Genomic DNA, 19,621 nt, shown 5'->3' on the forward strand with positions numbered 1-19,621 from the left:
CACCCCTGCTCACCTTGTTCACAGGTCAGTGAATTTGAAATGGGAGGTGTCCAGGAGTCTTCCTTGCATGTATACCTTGATGGTCCAGCAACAACAAAGCCTCTGGGGCATGTCAGCTCAATGGACTCCCCAATCTGATACACTCTCTGAAATGGGGAGATGGTCAGGACATCCTGAACAACGGGCTTGAGGCACGAGGTCCCTGCAGGGAGAACAATATCTCAGATGTGTTCAGTGGAGCAGAAGAGTCAACAAATGTACTCAGATGATGATGTGTGACCAAAGCAGTGATGCAAGTGAGACTTACTGTGTTTGCTCAGCTGTGGTACCTCCTTTTAATCAGTGAACTTTGTAGTTAAAAATCTCTAGCTTCTCAGTAACCCCACTAAAACAAATCCTGTAATCCTGATAACAAACGATGATTTACTGAGGAACTGGCCCCACACTCACCTTTTGTCAAATCTTTTGAATATTTTTTCTGTCAAGAAATAATTTCCTTTATTTTTCTACCTCTTGAGCTTTTCATCCTTTTAAAGAATTTATCTATTTTTTATTTTATATGTGTATTTGCGTGTGTGTGTGTGTGTGTGGTGTATCACAGGTGTGCCTGATGTCATGCCTAAGGAGACAGAAGAGGATGTCCATCTCCTGAAACTGTATATATAGATGGTTGTGAGCTGCCATGGGGTTCTTGGAATCAAACTTGCATCCTCTGCATGAGTAGCAAGTGCTCTTAACTACTGAACCATCCCTCTACCTTCCTTTTGTGTTTTTCTTAAGGTAAGTCACTACACTGTGAATGACAGACACAGATCATTTTAGTTGACAGTGCTCGCAGCTCTACATAAGTGATTCCAGAGGTGTTTGAGGTACCTTTTCTGAGTCTTGTTTGAATCTGTTTTTACCTTCCAATAGCATGGATAGTCACAGAAAACACATATTTGACTCAGTCTTTTCTGGTGAAGGATGTAATTGAACCCTCCAAAACATAGTGATTTGTAGATTATGGTATCTTATACAAAATTCCAAATCTGAGTATTACACTTTTGAGATTTATCCATTTGTTTCAATTTTTACATCACCCAAGGCAGATACCCATGGTTAAATAAGTTTTCTGGTTCCATAAATTTCTTTTTGGAGGCATACTTCATAGTGCTGTGTGTATAAGGTTAATATGCAAGGGCAGGAGAGCTGAAATCTGGTATTATGAAATATAACGTTAGCAAATGAGCCCCTTTTACTGCTTCACTAAGTCTTTTCACCACTGTTGCTAACAAATCCGTAAGATGAACTGAACTGACTCTGCTCTATTTGTACTGGCATCCATTCTGTGTGGGAGTCATGCAAATGCTTGTGCTTGCCCCAGGCTTACTTCGGCATTCCACATCTCCTTGACTCCAGGTTCTGTCTGGTAAACATCTCAAGTACTGGAATCCAATGGCTGTGAATCCAGTAAGACATGAAATTTCCACTTCCTCCCCAACTGAGTACAGTTTCTTCTCATCCTAGAATTAAAAGAGAAAGAAGAAATCATGACTGTGATGAATTATCATCTCTGGATACCCTAGGTCTCCCTGGATTCTGCCCAGTGCATCCTCTTGGTATCTACACAACTGTCTTCTTAAGATTCTGTTCCTAAATTCAGTCCAAATGTCTTTTCATTCTTCCTCCTCCTTCCTCCTCTTCTTCTTCCTCCTCCTCATTTTTGTTCTTGGATAACTTTGTAGCTTTTCATTCTCTGAATTCATTTTTCTGCCTTAAACTAATTATACCTTTTGTACTGGAATTCCCTCTGCTTTTGAGTATGATAGTACATGCCTTTAATCACAGTATTTTGGAGGCAGAGGTAGTAGAACTCTATGTGTTTAAATCTAGCCAAGACTACACAATGGAACTAGTATGCCTTACACGTTACAGACAGGTTGCACTTTCTACCTGAGCTTTTTGTGCTTCTGGGGTCTGTGGAGAGCTAAGCAAGCCTTCTTGGGCTCTTGCACCCACGGACAAAACCAAAACCAAACAGATGGCAAAACTTCCTCCTTGGGGCTTGCTGTGTAAGCACATCGACCTGATTTTCAATCTTCCCCACCAATGTAAAATCCAGATGTGGTGACAACTATCTGTAACTTGAACATTGATGGTGGGCAGAGACAGGAGGTTTTCTGGGGCTTGCTGGGCACTTAATCTAGCCACTGAGTCTAGTCTAGTCTAGTCTAGTCTAGTCTAGTCTAGTCTAGTCTAGTCTAGTCTAGTCTAGTCTCACTCCTGGTTGAGTGAGAGAGCTTGTCTCAAAAATAATAAAAAAGAAAGCAACAGAAGAGGGCATTTAAAGTTGTTGTCAGGCCCCCATGCACACCTGTATATACACATGCACAAATGTGCACATAGATATACAACACACACACACACACACACACACACACACACACACTCAACCAAACAAAACTCTATGTGATGATGCCTCATGTTATGGGTTGACTGTGAAACATTCCTTGCAGGTTTATCTGTTTGAACACTTGTTTCCTATACAGTGGTGCTGGGACGGGACGTTCAGAAACCGTAAAGAAATGGAGTCTAGTGGGAGGAAGTGTGCTCCTGGGGTTCAGGCCTTAGACCTTACAGCTGGTTCACACTTTCCACCTGGACTCTGTGTGCTTCCTAGTCTGTGGAGATGTGAGCAGGCCTCCTCAGGCCCTTGCCACCATGGACAGGCTCTTCCCTCACTGTTGCTTATTCAGCTACAACATTCCCATCCGAAACCATGAGCCAAAATATATCCTCCTGGAATTAATTCTGTAAGTAATTGTTTAAGGATTTAGTCATATTCTTTTTCTCCATTCACATGTTTGCTAGAACATGGGCCACAGCAATGAGACATGACACAAATACCCAATGTTGCTAGAAAAGAAAAGCTTTATGCTCATAGTGTCATGGCTGTTCATTGCATGGCCATCTTACATTTATAAGAAGCATGTGCCAATCCTAGAAGCAGATTAGTCATTATACATTTCCCAGATAATGGATAAGGTATTTTTTTATGGGGAGTCACTAAAAATTTCAAGATAAAAATTGGGTCTTGCACTTCTTAAACTATTAGTTAAAGCTAACTCATGCTACTGCCCTTACCTCCTGTCACTTTGTTTCTGAAATAAGTCACTGCTTTGAATTCTTGCCTCCATTTCTCCCAGGAAGCAATAACATATACAAATATGTTGCAGTTACTGAGATCAGAAGGCAGAGAGATTCTCAAACACTTTTATTTCCCAAATCCCACAACTGTCTGTTAAACTACTACTTTGTTTGTTTGCTTGGTTTTATTTTTTGAGACAGGATCTCACTGCATGGTCCTGCCTCGCCTATAAATCACTATGAATATCAAGCTGGCCTTGAACTCACATAGATCCATTTGTCTCTGCCTTCTGAGTGTTGGGACTAAAGATGTACTCCATAACACCAGGTTTAAATAACTCTTCCTAATACATAAATTGATCTAGTCTATGGGACTTGGTTACATCAGGGAATGGAGCAAGGGACATAATCTAATTTTATAAAAATATCCATAAGCATAATGAATTCCTGTTTAAAGCCCCATTGGGTTTTTAAAATTAAATAATAAAAAAATTTAAAAGTTTTAATGTTCAGCTGGTGTAAACATGTTAAACATTATTTAGGCAGCTTTATATGACAATATATAATTTTGACATGGGTCTTCTAAAGCAGGAACTAGAAAATATTTTTCTATAAAGGGCTTGCATTAGTCAGTTGCTGGTCATAAAAGCATCTGTCACAGTTGTTCATATTTTCTACTATTTAATGGAAGCAGTCATATGTAATATGTAAATAAATATGGCTGTGTTGTAATTTTTTTTTTAAAGTAACAAACTAGATTGAGCCCTGAGGCTGTACTTTGCTGATGCCTGTTCTAAAGGATCGCTCCCTGCTCTGTGACTTCCAATCTAGCAGCATTAGCACAGTGTGGACATTTGTGGATATTGTCTTTTTGAGGCAGCACTTGAGAGCTTGTGAACCAGATTGTGGGAATGGAAGTGCCTGCTCTGTGTTTTAACATGCCTTCCATTGCATTGGTGAGACCAAGTCCTCTACCCTGGAATAAAGACTGAAATGATCTCCTTCCAAAATGCCTCTTCTTATGACCATAAGGCAAGGTATATTAGTACACGCGGCATGGGCTATCTGTCATGGATATCTATGATGGTGATGTTGGAGATTTGTATGATACTGAGTTTTGATAATAAATATACTATTGGAAAAAAGATGAATTTAAAGGTTTTATTCATTTAAAAAATGTAAAATGGCCAGAGAGCAAGCCTTTTGTGATCAATTTTAATGTTATATATCTCCTAAAGAATTTAGTCTATCTAGCTGCATATGTATCAAAAGATGGCCTAGTCGGCTATCACTGGAAAGAGAGGCCCATTGGACATGCAAACTTTATATGCCCCAGTACAGGGGAACGCCAGGGCCAAAAAAATGGGAATGGGTGGGTAGGGAAGTGGGGGGGGAGTGTATGGGGGACTTTTGGGATAGCATTGGAAATGTAATTGAGGAAAAGATGTAATATATATATACATATATATATATATATATATATATATATATATATATATATATGATTCAGTCTAAAGCCACAGACTCATGTGACAAGACTCATATCTTATAAAAAGCATAGAAACATATTGTGACTTAATGAAAAGGACAAATTTTAAAAGATGTTAGAATTGTTTTGACTGGTCAAGGGTCTACAAATTTCTAACCTAACCAATCAATGAAGGTTCAACTCTTATGCTTATGTCCAGGTCACCTTTATGTCTTGGGGAATATGCCTTAGAGTCACAAGGAAACAGCCAGGTCTTAGTTGGAAACTGTTCCAGTCATCCAAAGCTACTCTGTGTTGAACCTTCATTCTTCACTCAGTCTGTCACCTTCTTATGGCTGGAGTGGTACAAAGGAAAACATCACCTGGCTCCTCCTTGACTGACAGATGTGAAGGTACCCCAGGGTATTCAAGATGAAAGGGTGTTCCAGCATTTCTGGATGGTCCCTTGTGCTTTTGAGTCGGCATATTATTAAAGTAGGGAAATAACAACTGTAATTAAAAGAAAACCTTCTTTTGGACTTGCTTTCAAGTCCTCTTTTTTGAACTTCAAACCAAGAGTTACATTCAGGACACTCACCCAGGTAAATGCGTTTTCTGGGAGAGGTGGTTGAGAACACCCTGAATCTGCTTCTGGCTCAGCAAGGTCTACCTCTTTCATTTCATCATCATCATTGATACATGGTTGTCCACTAAAAGGGAAAGAAATCAATATGTGCATGTGCACACACATACATATATTCATGCATGCATACATTAAAGCAACATGGCCAGTCTGTCTAACATATTCATCATATACTGATACTGATTAAATAGGGAACCTGCTACTTAGTGAGTTAAGGGTAGTAGCAGATTTTGTGCTTCAATAGTATATTGTGTAGGCAGATCTAAAATTCTAAGCACTTCTCAACTAACAGTGGTAAATGCAAACCAGTGATCCTTTGCTCCCTCACACCCGACCTTACACATTTTCCATTATTGAGAATGTACAGTCTTCTTCTTGATGATCCTTGCCACCACAGCTTTGTCCTCCTCGCTGTGGCGCAGGGTTATTACACTCTCGGGTTCTTGATCTCCTATAAGCAGCATTGCATGCACTCCAGGAAGACCAGCAGCCCCAGTTTCCATCCACTGCATCTGTAACAGAGGAAGACCCATAGCCATCCTGGTTTGAAGAAAATCTGGGCTTTGAGACTCAGGCAACATGGTCTCCTCACATTGGCTCCGTGACATGCTTTGTGGGATGTTGCAGCTTTGCAGTGAAGGCTGCAAGGAGCCATGTTGGCAGGGGTCTGATACAATGTCTGATTCTTTTTCCAGTTCTCACAGACATGAATAAAATGGCAACAGAGAGAAATCATTTAAATTATTAATAAATATATATGTACAAAAATAAAAATCTTCTGAACAATATTGGGGTTTGAGTAAGAATGGACTCCATAGCCTCATATATTTGAATGCCTGATGATCAGGGAGTGGTACTACCAGAGAGGTATTAGGAGTGTGACCTTATCGAAGGAAGTGTGTCATTAGGAGTATGCTTTGAAGTTTTGGATCTGGGTGTAGAACTCTTAGCTACAGTGTCTGCCTCCATGCTCCCCACTATGTTGATAATGGACTAACTCTCTAGAACTATAAGCAAGCCCTAATTAAGTCCTTCCATTCTTAGAGTTGTCATGGGCATGATGCATCTTCACAGCAATAGAACACTAACAGAAGTGTATATCACATTTACACTCTTATAGTTATTAGAACATATTCTTACTCATAGACCTCATTTCTTCTCTAAGAAAAATCTGAGTTTATTTAGCCATGCACGAAAACTTTGCATATAGCTTAATTTATTCTTTATTATGAAATATCATGCTTATACATTATAACACACATACTAATATACTTCTCTGGTAACGTGGTGGTTTGAAAAATAAATGTGCCCCATAGTTCCTGGCATTTGAATATTTGAATTCTAGTTGGTATCCTTGTTTTGGGGAGGCTTAGGAGGTGTGGCTTTGCTGGAAGAAGTGAGTTACTGGGGGTGGACTTCAAAGTTTCAAAAGCTGTGCACTGTTTCTAGTGTTCTCTCTCTGCTTCCTTTTTCCATAACATTCCAACGTTCTGGAAATGCAATCCCCAGGAAACCCTTTCTTCTCTCAGCTGTCTTGTTCATGATGTTGTGTCACAGCAATAAAAGAAAAACTATAACACACTATCGTGCTTTTATTTTATAATGTCTAATTTTATAATTTTACTATGAATCCTTTATATATGCTTTAGAACATAACTAAACACACACATCTGTACACACACACACACGCACACATCTGTGTACACACACACACACACACACACACACACACACACACACACACACCTCAACCTTCAAGTAATAACAGGATTAACCCCATCTTTATTGATCAGGATCTTGTACCTTGGAGCGGTTAGATAATTTTTCTAGTGTCATTCGGCTCATAGATTACAGCAGAGTTGGGCATTGGTTTGTCCTTGGCATCTAATATTTGGGAGCTTGTTCACAACACGAGGTACACATGTGAGTTTTATTTTGTCAAATTCATCAACCTATAATTATATATTTTAAAGGGAAAAATACTGACCTGACAATCAGTTCCTGACACTTACCAGATTTGTAATCCGGGGACCTGAGCTCACAGTTCTCACCGTAGGTGCCGCTCTGGCACACACACAGGCATTCCGTGCCTGAGAGCCTGGGGCGGCCATTATTGGGACATGGAGCACACTGGCAAGGATCAAACTTGGCTGCATACTCTTGAAGTGCTCTCCTGAGGTTGTTCCGTTTTGTCACTGCACATGGTATGTTTCTGACCAAGTCTGTGATTGGGGCAAGCTGCGAACAGGTGACAGAGACAACTCTGGTCCCTTCCACTCTGGAAGTCAGTGTTTTGTCAGCACTACCTAGTTCTCATCAAATCAATGCTTAACAAAAACATCAAACAAACAAACAAACAAACAAACAAACAAACAAACAAACAAACCCACATTCCCAAGGAATTATTAGAGAAACCAGTGTAGTCAGCTGGCTGTTGAGCCAGGAGGGGAAAGCCTAGTGCGTGAGGGCAGGAAAAAACTGTAGAATTAACCGTCCCTGCAGGTCTGCTGTGAAGGAAGCCACATGTTGTTTATTTAGGCTTGCATCATGTTATTTATGAAACATCAAACATAAGCAGCAAAAGTGCTGAGCTAGGCCACCAAGAACTACCAAAGCTCATTAGTGCTCTGCAGTTAGCTCATTAACCTTGACTCAGGCAGGAGGCCTGGAGAGGGTGAGGGGAGGTTCCCTCCCTCTCTGTCTATGGATGCACACTGGCTTTTGTTGGAGTAAGATGAGAAAATGCCCAGTGGGAGGAAATGGAGAGGTGAACTTGCCATTCACGTGAGTGGGAGGATTGTAACAAATAAAGCAAGCAACAGCTGCAAGAGGGAAAAACTTGCTTGCTCTGTAACCTTTCTATAAAGCTGAAAGAAACAACCACCTAGGGTTGTGTGTGCTACAATGTTGTTCATCTGGACAGCTGACCTCGTTCCTACCATAACTCCTGGAGTACACATGTTTTTCTGCTGCATGTAAATAATCCCATGTTCATAATGATCCAATGTTCTATCTCTATTTAGATGAAGGCAACAGAATAGCTTTGAGGTGCCTTTTAAAATGCAGTTATGCCATAGGCAAATCTGACTTTAAATGATGTGATATTATACAAAGGATCCCATGAGTGACAGAACTCACCATTTGGTCTAATTATAACAAATACAAAATTGGAAAATTGAATCGAGGGTGATGGAGGCTGGAAACCAAATGGATCTAAAACTTTCCTCATATGCTCACAAGGTAGAGTTGCATGAAACCCCCAAACCTGAATGTTTCTGTTCCACAGTGAGATGAAGAGTGTTTGCTAGTCCCTGGCAAGTGTGAACAATTTTACTAACCAAATATCTCTTCTCAGTATTTCATGTATGCTAGCAATTATAGAACACTCACTTAAATTATAAGAGCCATAGATGTGCAATTTAAGACTTTTTGTAAGTGTGCATCACGACTGTACATTGGAAGCAGACATTCTGTCTATCGTCTAAAGAGGAAACGGAAAAGGGAATGGTGTGGCATGCACTTTGGGCTGATGAACTGTGGAGCCCCTTTACCCACAGAACTCTTCAGTCTCACCTTATAATCAACCACAACAGGGTTTTCCTTCACCGATTCTAGCCACTCAGAATAGACATTCTCCTCTGGACCAGAGGTGCCCTTCTCCCAAGCCAAGGCTGCTGCCTGCTGACTCCTCCCGCCCTGGACCAGGGAAATGGATTTCTCTGATCCCTGCAAAAAGGAACCTGCAAGATGATTCAAGAAAATGATCCATTTAATTTTATTGAAAATTCATACTTCAAAGACAAGTCAATTTTCTCAGGAGGGCAATGTAGATAGCACAGTCAGGTCCTGCCAAGAAGTAAGCTCGGAGGAAAATGTGAGAGAGCGTTTTTTTGTTTTTGTTTTTTTTTTTAATCTCTACAGGGGGATTAATAACTCAAATTACAGTAACGGTGCCAATGGTGCCATTTAGTCAGCACAGGGTACACACCAGGCTCTTTACACTCATTATCCTACATAACTGTCAGGACGAAGCTAAGTAGATATTACTGCCACTGCGGATACTGAAGCTGCAAGCAATTTGTTTTGAAATGCATAGTTAGCAACAGGCTGCTGCAGTGGAATGTACACGTACCCTATTTTCCAACTTCTCTTCTCTTGATTTGAAGCAGACCTCCTAGCTTTGGATTTATCCTCCCCTATGTCTGGAGTCTGTGGAGTAACACAAACCATGAACCTTTTACTGCTATGCTAGAAACTTAGAAATTCCAGACCAAGAAAAAACATGATGGAATGTTTATAGACTTAAAATTATCAACATGGATGGGGAATGAAATAGACCGAATGACAACCAGAGATATGACTGAGAGTCAGTAGCATTACCCAGGTCTCTACAGATTTGCAACCTTTGGGTCTTGCCCTTTGGGCTTTGAATGACCCTTTCAGAGGAATCACCTAAGATCATCGAAAAACACAGCTATTCACATTACAATTCATAACAGCAGCAAAATTGCAGTTATGAAGTGACAAAAGTAATTTTATGCCTAGGAGTCACCACAACATGAAGAACTATATTAGAGGGTCACAGCATTATGAAGCCTGAGAGCCACTGCTCTAGACTTCCAGTAAAAGTTAGGCATGTCATTACTGTCAGAAATTCTCAAGTGAGATGGTATAGAATGGGAGAAATACTTGCAAAGAGATCTCAACCTTTTGATAGTATAAGAAAAATTCTTTCAAATGTTTTTGTATTTATTTTTGTTGAACATCAGGGTCCGGGAGTTTAAATTAATATCTGATCTTATGTTGATGTTGTATTGATTGACAGGACAGTGACTGTCATGTAGCGAATATTTGGTTTGATACCACATTTTTACAGATACATTAATCCCAAGAAGTTATATATGCTAGGCAGGTGGTCTTAAGGAATGAAAATCATTAATAAAATACTATTAGCTGGCTTTTAAAGGAATTCAATTTCAATATACTCAGGGCCCTCTGCTTGCTAGGCAAGCACTCTACCATGAAGTTATATCTTTAGCAGCCTTTTGTCTTGTGTCCTATGGTCAACTACAAAGTCAGTGACTACAAATGCAGTGTTTAATAGAAGGCAGATGTTGTTCTTCTCACTTAATGAGGATTTTCAAGATATGCACACAAAGTAAATACTACTATTATTTTCATTTCATGTGTGTGTGAAAAACCATAGACAAAGGAAAGATTAAGCTCTTGATGTTGGTCACATAGTGAATCTATACTGGAGACAAAGTTTGAATTCAGGCAGTGGGCTGGCAAGGGTATTACTTAGTGTTTTCAGTGCATGTCATAACTAGGAAAACATCCCTTTGAAATGTTTCTTTTAAATTAATCAATTAGTCAATGAATTAATTAACTTTACACACACAACAAAATAGTGCCCGGGATATAGGAAGATCTTGAAAAGTGTTGAAACCCTTCCGTCTTGCTCTTCCTCCTTTTTTCTTCCCTCATTCTCTCTTTCTTTCTGCCTGTCATGTGTATTTGTAATTCCTTAAGAATAGAGAGCTTAGAGATGGTGACAGGGTCCTAGATTATCTTAAAAGTTAATAAAAGAGAAGAAGTAAACATGGCATAGTGTGACGGATGCTGAGAGAGCATGGGTGCAGGCTGCAGTGTGAACCTGTGGGAAGGCATGATGGATGTGGTGGTCAGGAAGAGCCTCCTAGACTGCCTCCTGAAAGTTATAACTTCAATATTGGGTGACTTCAAATTAAAAAAAAAAAAAACAAAACATCACATTGTCAGCATAGTAAACATTTAAGCAATTCAGAAATACTCCTTGTACCCTTTCCTCGGTGGTTTTACATGCGGGATGATTCTGTTCTCAGGGCCTCCTTGGGCACACTGTCTCTACCCTTGAGTTCTATATTTACTCATTGGGTTAGACTCTTGATATTAATTATTTTGCTTGTACTCCTAAACTCCATTTTCCCTAGTCCTCTCCTTATTCAAGCTACATCATGGCCTTTACAAATGAATAAACCTGGGTTGGAGAAAATAGGAAGCATTGCCTTTTGAATGTTCAAGTACACTTGTCTAAATCTGGTGGGAATCGTACTTTGGAAGTTAATAATTATCACCTAGTAGGACCAGTATCCCGAGGGAAAAAAGCAATTGTCCAGCTCTTAATATTTAAATGAAAAAAAATCAAAAGCCAAGCCTCTTATGACTTAAGTTAAGATATTAACTATAGAATGATAGAAATGTACAATGACATGGGCCATTTTCCTTTTCAAAGGACAAAATGTTTTGAGCAGTAGGATGAATGGAGATTTAGATTTGATGTATTCCTCAGTAGAGAATGAGGGCCCTATTACTTTGAGTTGAATTTTGGTGGGCTTAGTTTACTAGATACATCTGATGGAAGTAAATTTGTATTTCATTTTTCTCTAGTTGTATGTGAATGGATACTTTCATCTAATGTTGCATGCATGTTAGTGTTAATTTCTTTGAAAAGTCATTTATAGTTATCTGCTATGTATATAACATAGCTTGGACTTTCCTGAACCTAGAGGAAGATGATGAAATCTTCATAGCTTTATAGATTCAAGCTGTGTAGACACAACCTGTCTATACATGACTCTGGGTTCAACAATCACAGGCCTAGGGATGATCATCAACACTAGACAAGGTCCTGTGCATGACAACAGTGGCCAGAGCAGGTAGATGGTACATGAGAGGAAATGCAAGAGCAACAAGCTCACAAGGATTCACTCTCTGATGCCAGAGTGCCCTAATGTTCCCTCAACAAGTGTGCATGTACTCACGTGCACAGACAACTCCATAATAAAACTAGGCCAGGGAATCACCAAACGGGAACAGTTAGAGTCCTATATCTGACTTAAAAGTAAAAGTTTAAACCCAGAGAGATGGATTTATATTTCACTGGTAATTATATATTTTTCTACTATTTAGAAGGAATGGGAATTTGAGAGATATGTTGGGTTCTGTTTAGGACAGAAGAAATCCTACCCATGGACGTGTGAATTATTCTATGTACTGGCTGGTTTGTGTGTCAACTTGACACAGGCTAGAGTTATCACAGAGTAAGGAGCCTCCCTAGAGGAAATGCCTCCATGAGATCCAGCTGTAAGGCATTTTCTCAATTAGTGGTCAAGCAGGGAGGGCCTAGCCCATTGTGGGTTCTATAAGAGAGCAGGCTGAGCAAGCCAGAGGAAGCAAGCCAGTAAGGAACATCCCTCCATGACCTCTGCATCAGCTCCTGCTTCCTGACCTACTTGAGTTGCAGTCCTGACTTCCTTTGGTGATCAACAGAAATGTGGAAAGTGTCAGCTGAATAAACCCTTTCCTCCCCAACTTGATTCTTGGTCATGATGTTTAGCAGAAATAGAAACCCTGACTAAGACATTTCATTTCTTCTTGAATTGAAAAAATGGTTGACAGTTTTATACATTTACATAATCACTTTTAGTAGTTTCACCTCCCATCTCTTTCTCTTATATCTTCCTCTGGACCACTGGTATCCTTCTCAATGTGTTGCTCTTCTATGTTCATGTCTTTTGTGTGTGTGTGTGCGCACTAAAGCCATATTAAAGTCAGTTTCTGAGTATGTGTGTAAAGTTGATCAGTAGAGCCAATTGAGGAAAATAATTCCCAGCCTTGCCCACAGGTCAATCTTGTAGAGGTGTTTTTTCAACTCAGGTTTCCAATTCCAAAATGATTCCAGCTTATGTCAAGTTGACATAAAACTACCCAGAATACTATTGATTTTTCAAAATTTTATATTGTGAGAGGACTGGTCTCTATTACATACTATTTTCCATGTTACATTTTTGGAGGGTAGAATATAGTGTAAATGCAGTTGCCAAGTTTATTATTTTTATTTTGATTATGCTTAACACACACACACACACACACACACACACCCTGATATGTTCCAATACTATATTTAGAATTTTCTATTAATTATTGCAACAAAACACTTGTATTTGCTCTCAGATGTATTCCTTGTGAGAATGAAAATTTCAAATTTGGGCGTCTCTATGATGTACCTTCTGTGTGTTCAGAGCAGAATGTATAACATTCAATGAGGCTGTTAAGTGAAGAGAAGAATTTTATAGTAGAAGTTAATTATAATTTCAAGGCATAGGCGAGAACATGATTATTTAGATGATTGAAAAAGTTTGGCTCTGTAGAGAAAGAGGTAAGGCCTTAGGCTCACATCTGGGTGGGACCAGGGCATACTTGCTTCTGGTCTTAAAATGCTTTCAGGCCTCTTTTGTTCTCTTTTCTCCATTAAGACATTTGTGGCCTCTTAAGGGCACATTTTGGTGTAGTCAGTTCAGTTTGACTTCTTTCAGAGCTATAACTGTTGGAATGGGTGGCACAAGCTTCATTCCTCATGGTGGCCTCTTGAGAGAATGTTCTAAAAAATTGCTCTAACTGTCCTTATGCCTTTCTGGAAAAGAAAAAGTAGCCTTTTGCTTTCTTCCCAGTTCTACTGAGAACAGATGCCCGTTGCATTCTAAACCTCAATTAAGGTGAATGTATAAAGAATTGTGGCTTTCTCTGTATTCTCTTTCCCTCTAACTTTTTCCCCAGACAAGATGGCTCACTGTACAAGGTCATTGAACTCGCTGTTATTTTGGACAACTCTTATTAGAATCTAGTATTCTCTATAACTCTCATATGCTTACGAGGCAAGGAAATTAATTTGTAAGAACCTTTTAAAATCCAGTAGCAATAAAGCCCTCCTAAGTCCTAACAGCCAACAAAAACTTTATATCTAATAAATCCCCCTCTAAAAAGTTACCTTTTTATCCAGAGAAACGTGGCCCCCATCCCTAATCAAAGAAGCTTCCTTTTGGAACAGATAGAGGCTAATACATAGCCCCACAACTGGTCATAAAGAGAGTAAGTGGCTGTGACAAGCCCAGCCCCAACCCCTACATCAAATGGAATCCTACACTAGGGCTGAGGGAATACTGGTGAAAAGAGGCCAGAGAGGTTGCAAAAGCCAGCAAACCAGCATGCCTGCTGCTGGATACTATCTCCTACACACGCTAAAGAAGTTGAATCCATAAAGTCTCAGTATAGTTGAGGAAACAAGAGTTTAGAATGATAACACCAGTCAGCATGCTGGGTGGGTGGGGCATTTCACAAGGCTCAGTCTCTAGAAGAATTATAGGCAATTGGTACCGAGAAGGGAGAATTAGTATTCTTTAGGGTTGAGTGTCTACCTATGTTGTATAATCCCAAGTAGTTATTACTAAACACATGGATATATGAGCAATACTATATGGACTCAGTAGGTTTTATGTACAAATGCATATCTATATCTCTCTCTCTATATATATAGATATGTAAAATATATATGTATATAATAATAATTATAGAAGAAGAGAGGTCATGAATATGAGAGAAGGTGGAGAAGGGGCATGGGAGGAGTTGGGAGGAATAAAAAAGGGTAGAAATATTGTAAATACAGTGCTTTTGTATGAAATTCTATAAGTCCCCCAATTAAATAAAAACAGAACAAAACTTTATAGTTTAACAATATATGAACAAGCGACTTAATTAATCACAGTATGTAATGAAGATAATTTAGGTATTATGACGTGGAATTAGATCAAACAAACTCAGATGTGTTTTGCCTTGTTAGAGGGGCAATCAAGATCAAACTATTGCTGATTAATCAATAATGACTTTGAGAAAATTATTCTGGGATAAGAGCAGAAATTGCCAGAATCAAAATGTTTATACTATGCATAGTAGCACTAGTCTCTAATCCTCCAATTTAGGAAGTTAAAAGAGTAGGTTAACGAGTTAGAAGACAGCCTGAGGTTCATAGGGAGACCTTTTCTAAAGGCTAGAAACAAGAATGGAGTCTTTCATATCGTCTTTTAAAGACAAGCTAAAGCTAAGAGGTTCAGGAAAAAGGGTATTCATACATGGATACCTGACCATAACTAAATGTTTTCTAATCTTGACTTCTATTTTTATTCTGTTTATAATAATTGCTTCAGACACAGAGGTGCTTAAAATCACATTAAGTAATAAGTGTATGTGTTTGCTTCTACATGCAAAATTATGCCAGAGAATTGCCTTTCAGGTAAGAAGCTACAGTTACTCTCAACAAGTTGCACAGTTTCAGGATGCCATCCACGGTATATTACAAATCTTATGAATACGAGATAATGGGAGGTAGCAAGGGACAAGACCACGGACAAGACCATGGGCCCCTTCCATGGTTTTTACATTATAAAGATGCTTCTGTAAGATGGAACATTATAAAAAGAAGTCAGCACATACTCGTTTTTAACATCACACTGTCAATGACTGGTGTGTTCTAAGTTAAGTTCCCATTCTACCTTTCAGCCTAGATACACCAGACAGAATCCATGCTTGAATCAGGCAAACTCTAACTAAACTCAGTGTTCCTAGAAGGGTCTGAGTCCAGATATTCAGAAAATGAGGGAATACTGCAAGGAATGATAACAGCAGACATCCACAAGTCATAGGAATGTGGATGACAATATGACCAAAGGGTGGGTCTGAATGTGGCATGATTGATTCCTCTTGTAATTGCTGTATCCATTTCCCTCATCCTTATAAACTTTGCTGGTGAAGTGTAATACAGCTTTCAACAACATGTCAGTCTTTTCCCTTCTCAGATCATAGGTCTGAATAAAGTAGAATTTAAAGATTCAATTCCTGTCTCTGCACATGTGCCATTGTGGGAACAGGTGGCATGAATTCCAGCATTCTCATTACAAATCTAGCTTTTTAATGCTTACTTACCTACATATCTTTGCTTCCTAAGTTTCTTAGTGGGGGTGCCTGGTTTTTAGTCAAGCCTACTTTTCAACGCCGGATAAAGATTCTACTTTTGAGAAAAATCAATATACTGTTCATTGAATTGAACAGTGAAAGAATAAGAAAAAGAACACCTTAGCAATGCCTACTTCTTAAGCAGTGCTGATGGTAATTTTTAATTTATACCTCCTCTCATAGCACATGGTGTTTTGAGGCTGAAAAATAATATAAACAAAAACACAGAAGTCATGTACAATATGGTTAAATGACAGGCAGCCTCAGGACACACTGGATAAAGTGCCCAGAGAACACTGTTACCTTCGTATTTTTCAGACAGCTTGTTTGTGGTGCACTTGTCTTCCTTGTATATTTCCACATAAACAACAATAAGTTTCTTTGTTTCATACTGGACACACTTTTGAGCTTCTTCTTCTGTTAAACCTGAAAAATATAAACCCAAGCAAACTCCCATGAAAATGCACCGTTGAGAATTCAAGGAAGTGGACCACTCAGCTCTGGCTACTTTCGGGGGCTGGATATGATCACCGGCTTTTGTCCTGCTTAGCTCTCATAGGTTGATTTGCTCCAAGATTCAGCCCCACATGGCTTCCGAGGAAATCACAAATGGAAGAGATTCTGTGAGTCTTCACTTTTGATGCATCTGTGACCACTGTAGCGCATCATATGGGGCTCTTGTTGTCTCTCCCAGCCTGCTATTGTTGTCACAGTACACAATGAATCACATGAATTATCTTTACCGCTGTGCACTGTTTCTGCCATGGACATCAAGTCTGCTTCTCACTGTGATGCACATTTTAGACTCGTAACTGCTTTTGTGAGATATACGCCATTTGGCTTGCACACCATCTCAAGTGTGAATCTTGGCCACTTGGCTGTTACTCACCACTCACTATTTATTTGGGCTTCCTTCCCATGACTTGGTTACTCATTCTGTCCCCACTCCCCAAACCTTTTTTATTATAATAGAAATTCTAAATTCTTGACCAATGAGCTCTTCAGACTCTGATGGCTGTTTGGTCTCCTTATCTTAATTCAAATCTATATTTGATGTAATTTTCTTGTTAGCTCAAGGGAGGCAGCACTACCTAATTCCTGTCTGTTCATGCTGGAAGATGGAATTAACATCTTACAGGATCCCCAGAAATCCTTTCATTGGTGGCTCTCTGCTATCTTATACATCATGTGAAAACTAATGCTCTGAGGTTAAAGCCATTCCATTAGAACACCTTTACCAACCCCAACCCTTTACCAATTTCTTATCATCCATTGTTAAAGCTTTTGACACCTGAATGCCCAAATCACTTCCATTACAAAGCCTGTAAGCATGCTCACTGACCTCTTAGTCTATGAGGCTGGAACAGCACAGACAGGACTAGTGTACTTAAAGGTAGAGTTTGTACTACTTGTCTGGGATAATGTGAAGGAAATTGATGCTTTCTATTTCCTTCACAGTGTTCCCTTTAAAGCAAAGGCTTTATTAAATTATGGCATTTATGGTTGCAGGGACATGTATTGTGAAAGCTTAGGCAGACATCAGATCAGGTCTGATGCCAAAATGAAGACATGAAGACACAGATTTCTCAGGGGAGATGTGGGCAGATGTGAGATATGTCAATATTGTTCAATTTTCTTTTACTTTTTTTGTTTTAAGTCTGACCCATTTGAAGGTACATGTTATTAGGAGTAAAAAATTAGTTTTGAAGCCCCTGTATATACATTTTCAACTCTAACAAATAAAAAAGGATAGTTATTTCATTCAGTCTTGAAGAGTAAGTGTGGATATCTGACAACTGGTTTTATAAATCAAAATTTGGAGCAGTTGTACTGGTTTGCTGCAACTACAATGTATAGTTGTTTTTCTTATCCTTTCATTTGCTTTTTAAATTTTGTAAGTTAGAATTAAGTTTTACATGACAAATTGATTATAACACAACAATTTACATAAGGGCAAAGTTAACTTCATATATTTGACAGCCACGTATGAATCTTTAAAGAAGTGAAGGATGACTATGGCCTATGATGTTAGCAGTATTGTGATTAATGAATCAAGGTCTCTTTGGTGACTTTCTATGTGTTTCTGTTTATCCCCATACATAGTAGCCTGTGTGGTCTCTGCACATATTAACTGCGGATCTCCCAGACACCTGACTGTCTGTATGCTATGGTAGAGGGATGAGTTGTTTCTGCTGCATTTCAGCCTGTTCTGAATGAGCAAATTGACACGACTCGTCAAACTACTATGTTCAGATTGTTCTAACTAAGGATTTTTTTCTTTCTTTCCCAAGGAAAGGAGGTTATAAAAGCGGGGGAGGCTGTTCTTTGGAGGATTTCATCCATTTAAGATTTGTTCTGACCCAGTGTGTTTCACTCTAATCACAATTAAGATTGCACAGCAGCCCGTCCTGGGAGGCTAGGATTTTGACTCAGAATCGGTGGGAGCCACCTTGGTTCCCGGAGTTGGCAGAAAGCAGCCTGCACAGGTGAGAGTGTGGACTACAGAAGCTAACAGCTTCTGGGACAGGCGAGAGCCACAGAGCTTCTGAGGCAGCACCATTTTCAGGCTCCAGACATCCGGCCACCTTCCTGGCCAGAAGAAAGGGGTCCGCCCGGCCCGAGAGGTTTTTGCCTCAGGATCCGCGGGAGCCATCTTGGATCCTGGACTCCGCAGAAAGTAGTCTGCACAGGTGAGTGTGTGGACTACTGAAATTAACAGCTTCTGGGACAGGCCAAAGCAACAAAGCTTCTGGGAAAGGTCCTGTTTTGGGCCTTCATCTTCAGCCAGGAGGGGGTCCAAATGCCAAATAACTGTGCATCTTCCCTGTAAGAGGTGAGCTTGCCTGCAGAGACTGCTCTGACCACTGAAACTCAGAGGAGAGAGCTACTCTCCCAGGTCTGCTGATAGAGGGTAACAGAATCACCAGAGGAACAATCTCTAAACAGAGACAACTATAACAACTAACTCCAGAGATTACCAGATGGCTAAAGGTAAACGTAAGAATCTTACTAACAGAAACCAAGACCACTCACCATCATCAGAACCCAGCACTCCGACTTCACCCAGTCCAGGGCACCCCAACACACCCGAAAAGCTAGACCCGGGTTTAAAAGCATATCTCATGATGATGGTAGAGGACATCAAGAAGGACTTTAATAACTCACTTAAAGAAATACAGGAGAACACTGCTAAAGAGTTACAAGTCCTTAAAGAAAAACAGGAAAACACATCCAAACAGGTGATGGAAATGAACAAAACCATACTAGACCTAAAAAGGGAAGTAGACACAATAAAGAAAACCCAAAGTGAGGCAATGCTGGAGATAGAAACCCTAGGAAAGAAATCTGGAACCATAGATGTGAGCATCAGAAACAGAATACAAGAGATGGAAGAGAGAATCTCAGGTGCAGAAGATTCCACAGAGAACATTGGCACAACAATCAAAGAAAATGTAAAATGCAAAAAGATCCTAACTCAAAACATCCAAGAAATACAGGACACAATGAGAAGACCAAACCTACGGATAATAGGAGTGGATGAGAATGAAGATTTT

General features: G+C 39.6%; 1 protein-coding gene across 1 annotated transcript in view; it reads right to left on the reverse strand.

Annotated features, from left to right (window-relative positions):
* C6 (complement C6) overlaps positions 1-19,621 on the reverse strand; it is a 91,229-nt gene that overhangs the window by 15,966 nt on the left and 55,642 nt on the right. Inside the window, exons 9-15 of the mRNA XM_021183668.3 lie at positions 16,371-16,493; positions 8,814-8,980; positions 7,253-7,478; positions 5,581-5,752; positions 5,196-5,307; positions 1,373-1,505; positions 14-202 (exon numbers count right to left, since the gene is read on the reverse strand). Of these exons, the coding sequence (XP_021039327.1) occupies positions 14-202; positions 1,373-1,505; positions 5,196-5,307; positions 5,581-5,752; positions 7,253-7,478; positions 8,814-8,980; positions 16,371-16,493 (1,122 nt within the window). The remainder of the gene's footprint in view (positions 1-13; positions 203-1,372; positions 1,506-5,195; positions 5,308-5,580; positions 5,753-7,252; positions 7,479-8,813; positions 8,981-16,370; positions 16,494-19,621) is intronic.

The sequence above is a fragment of the Mus caroli genome, unplaced genomic scaffold, assembly GCF_978045245.1.
Source record: "Mus caroli unplaced genomic scaffold, Mus_caroli_1 scaffold_16, whole genome shotgun sequence".
NCBI classification, from domain to species: Eukaryota; Metazoa; Chordata; class Mammalia; order Rodentia; family Muridae; genus Mus; species Mus caroli.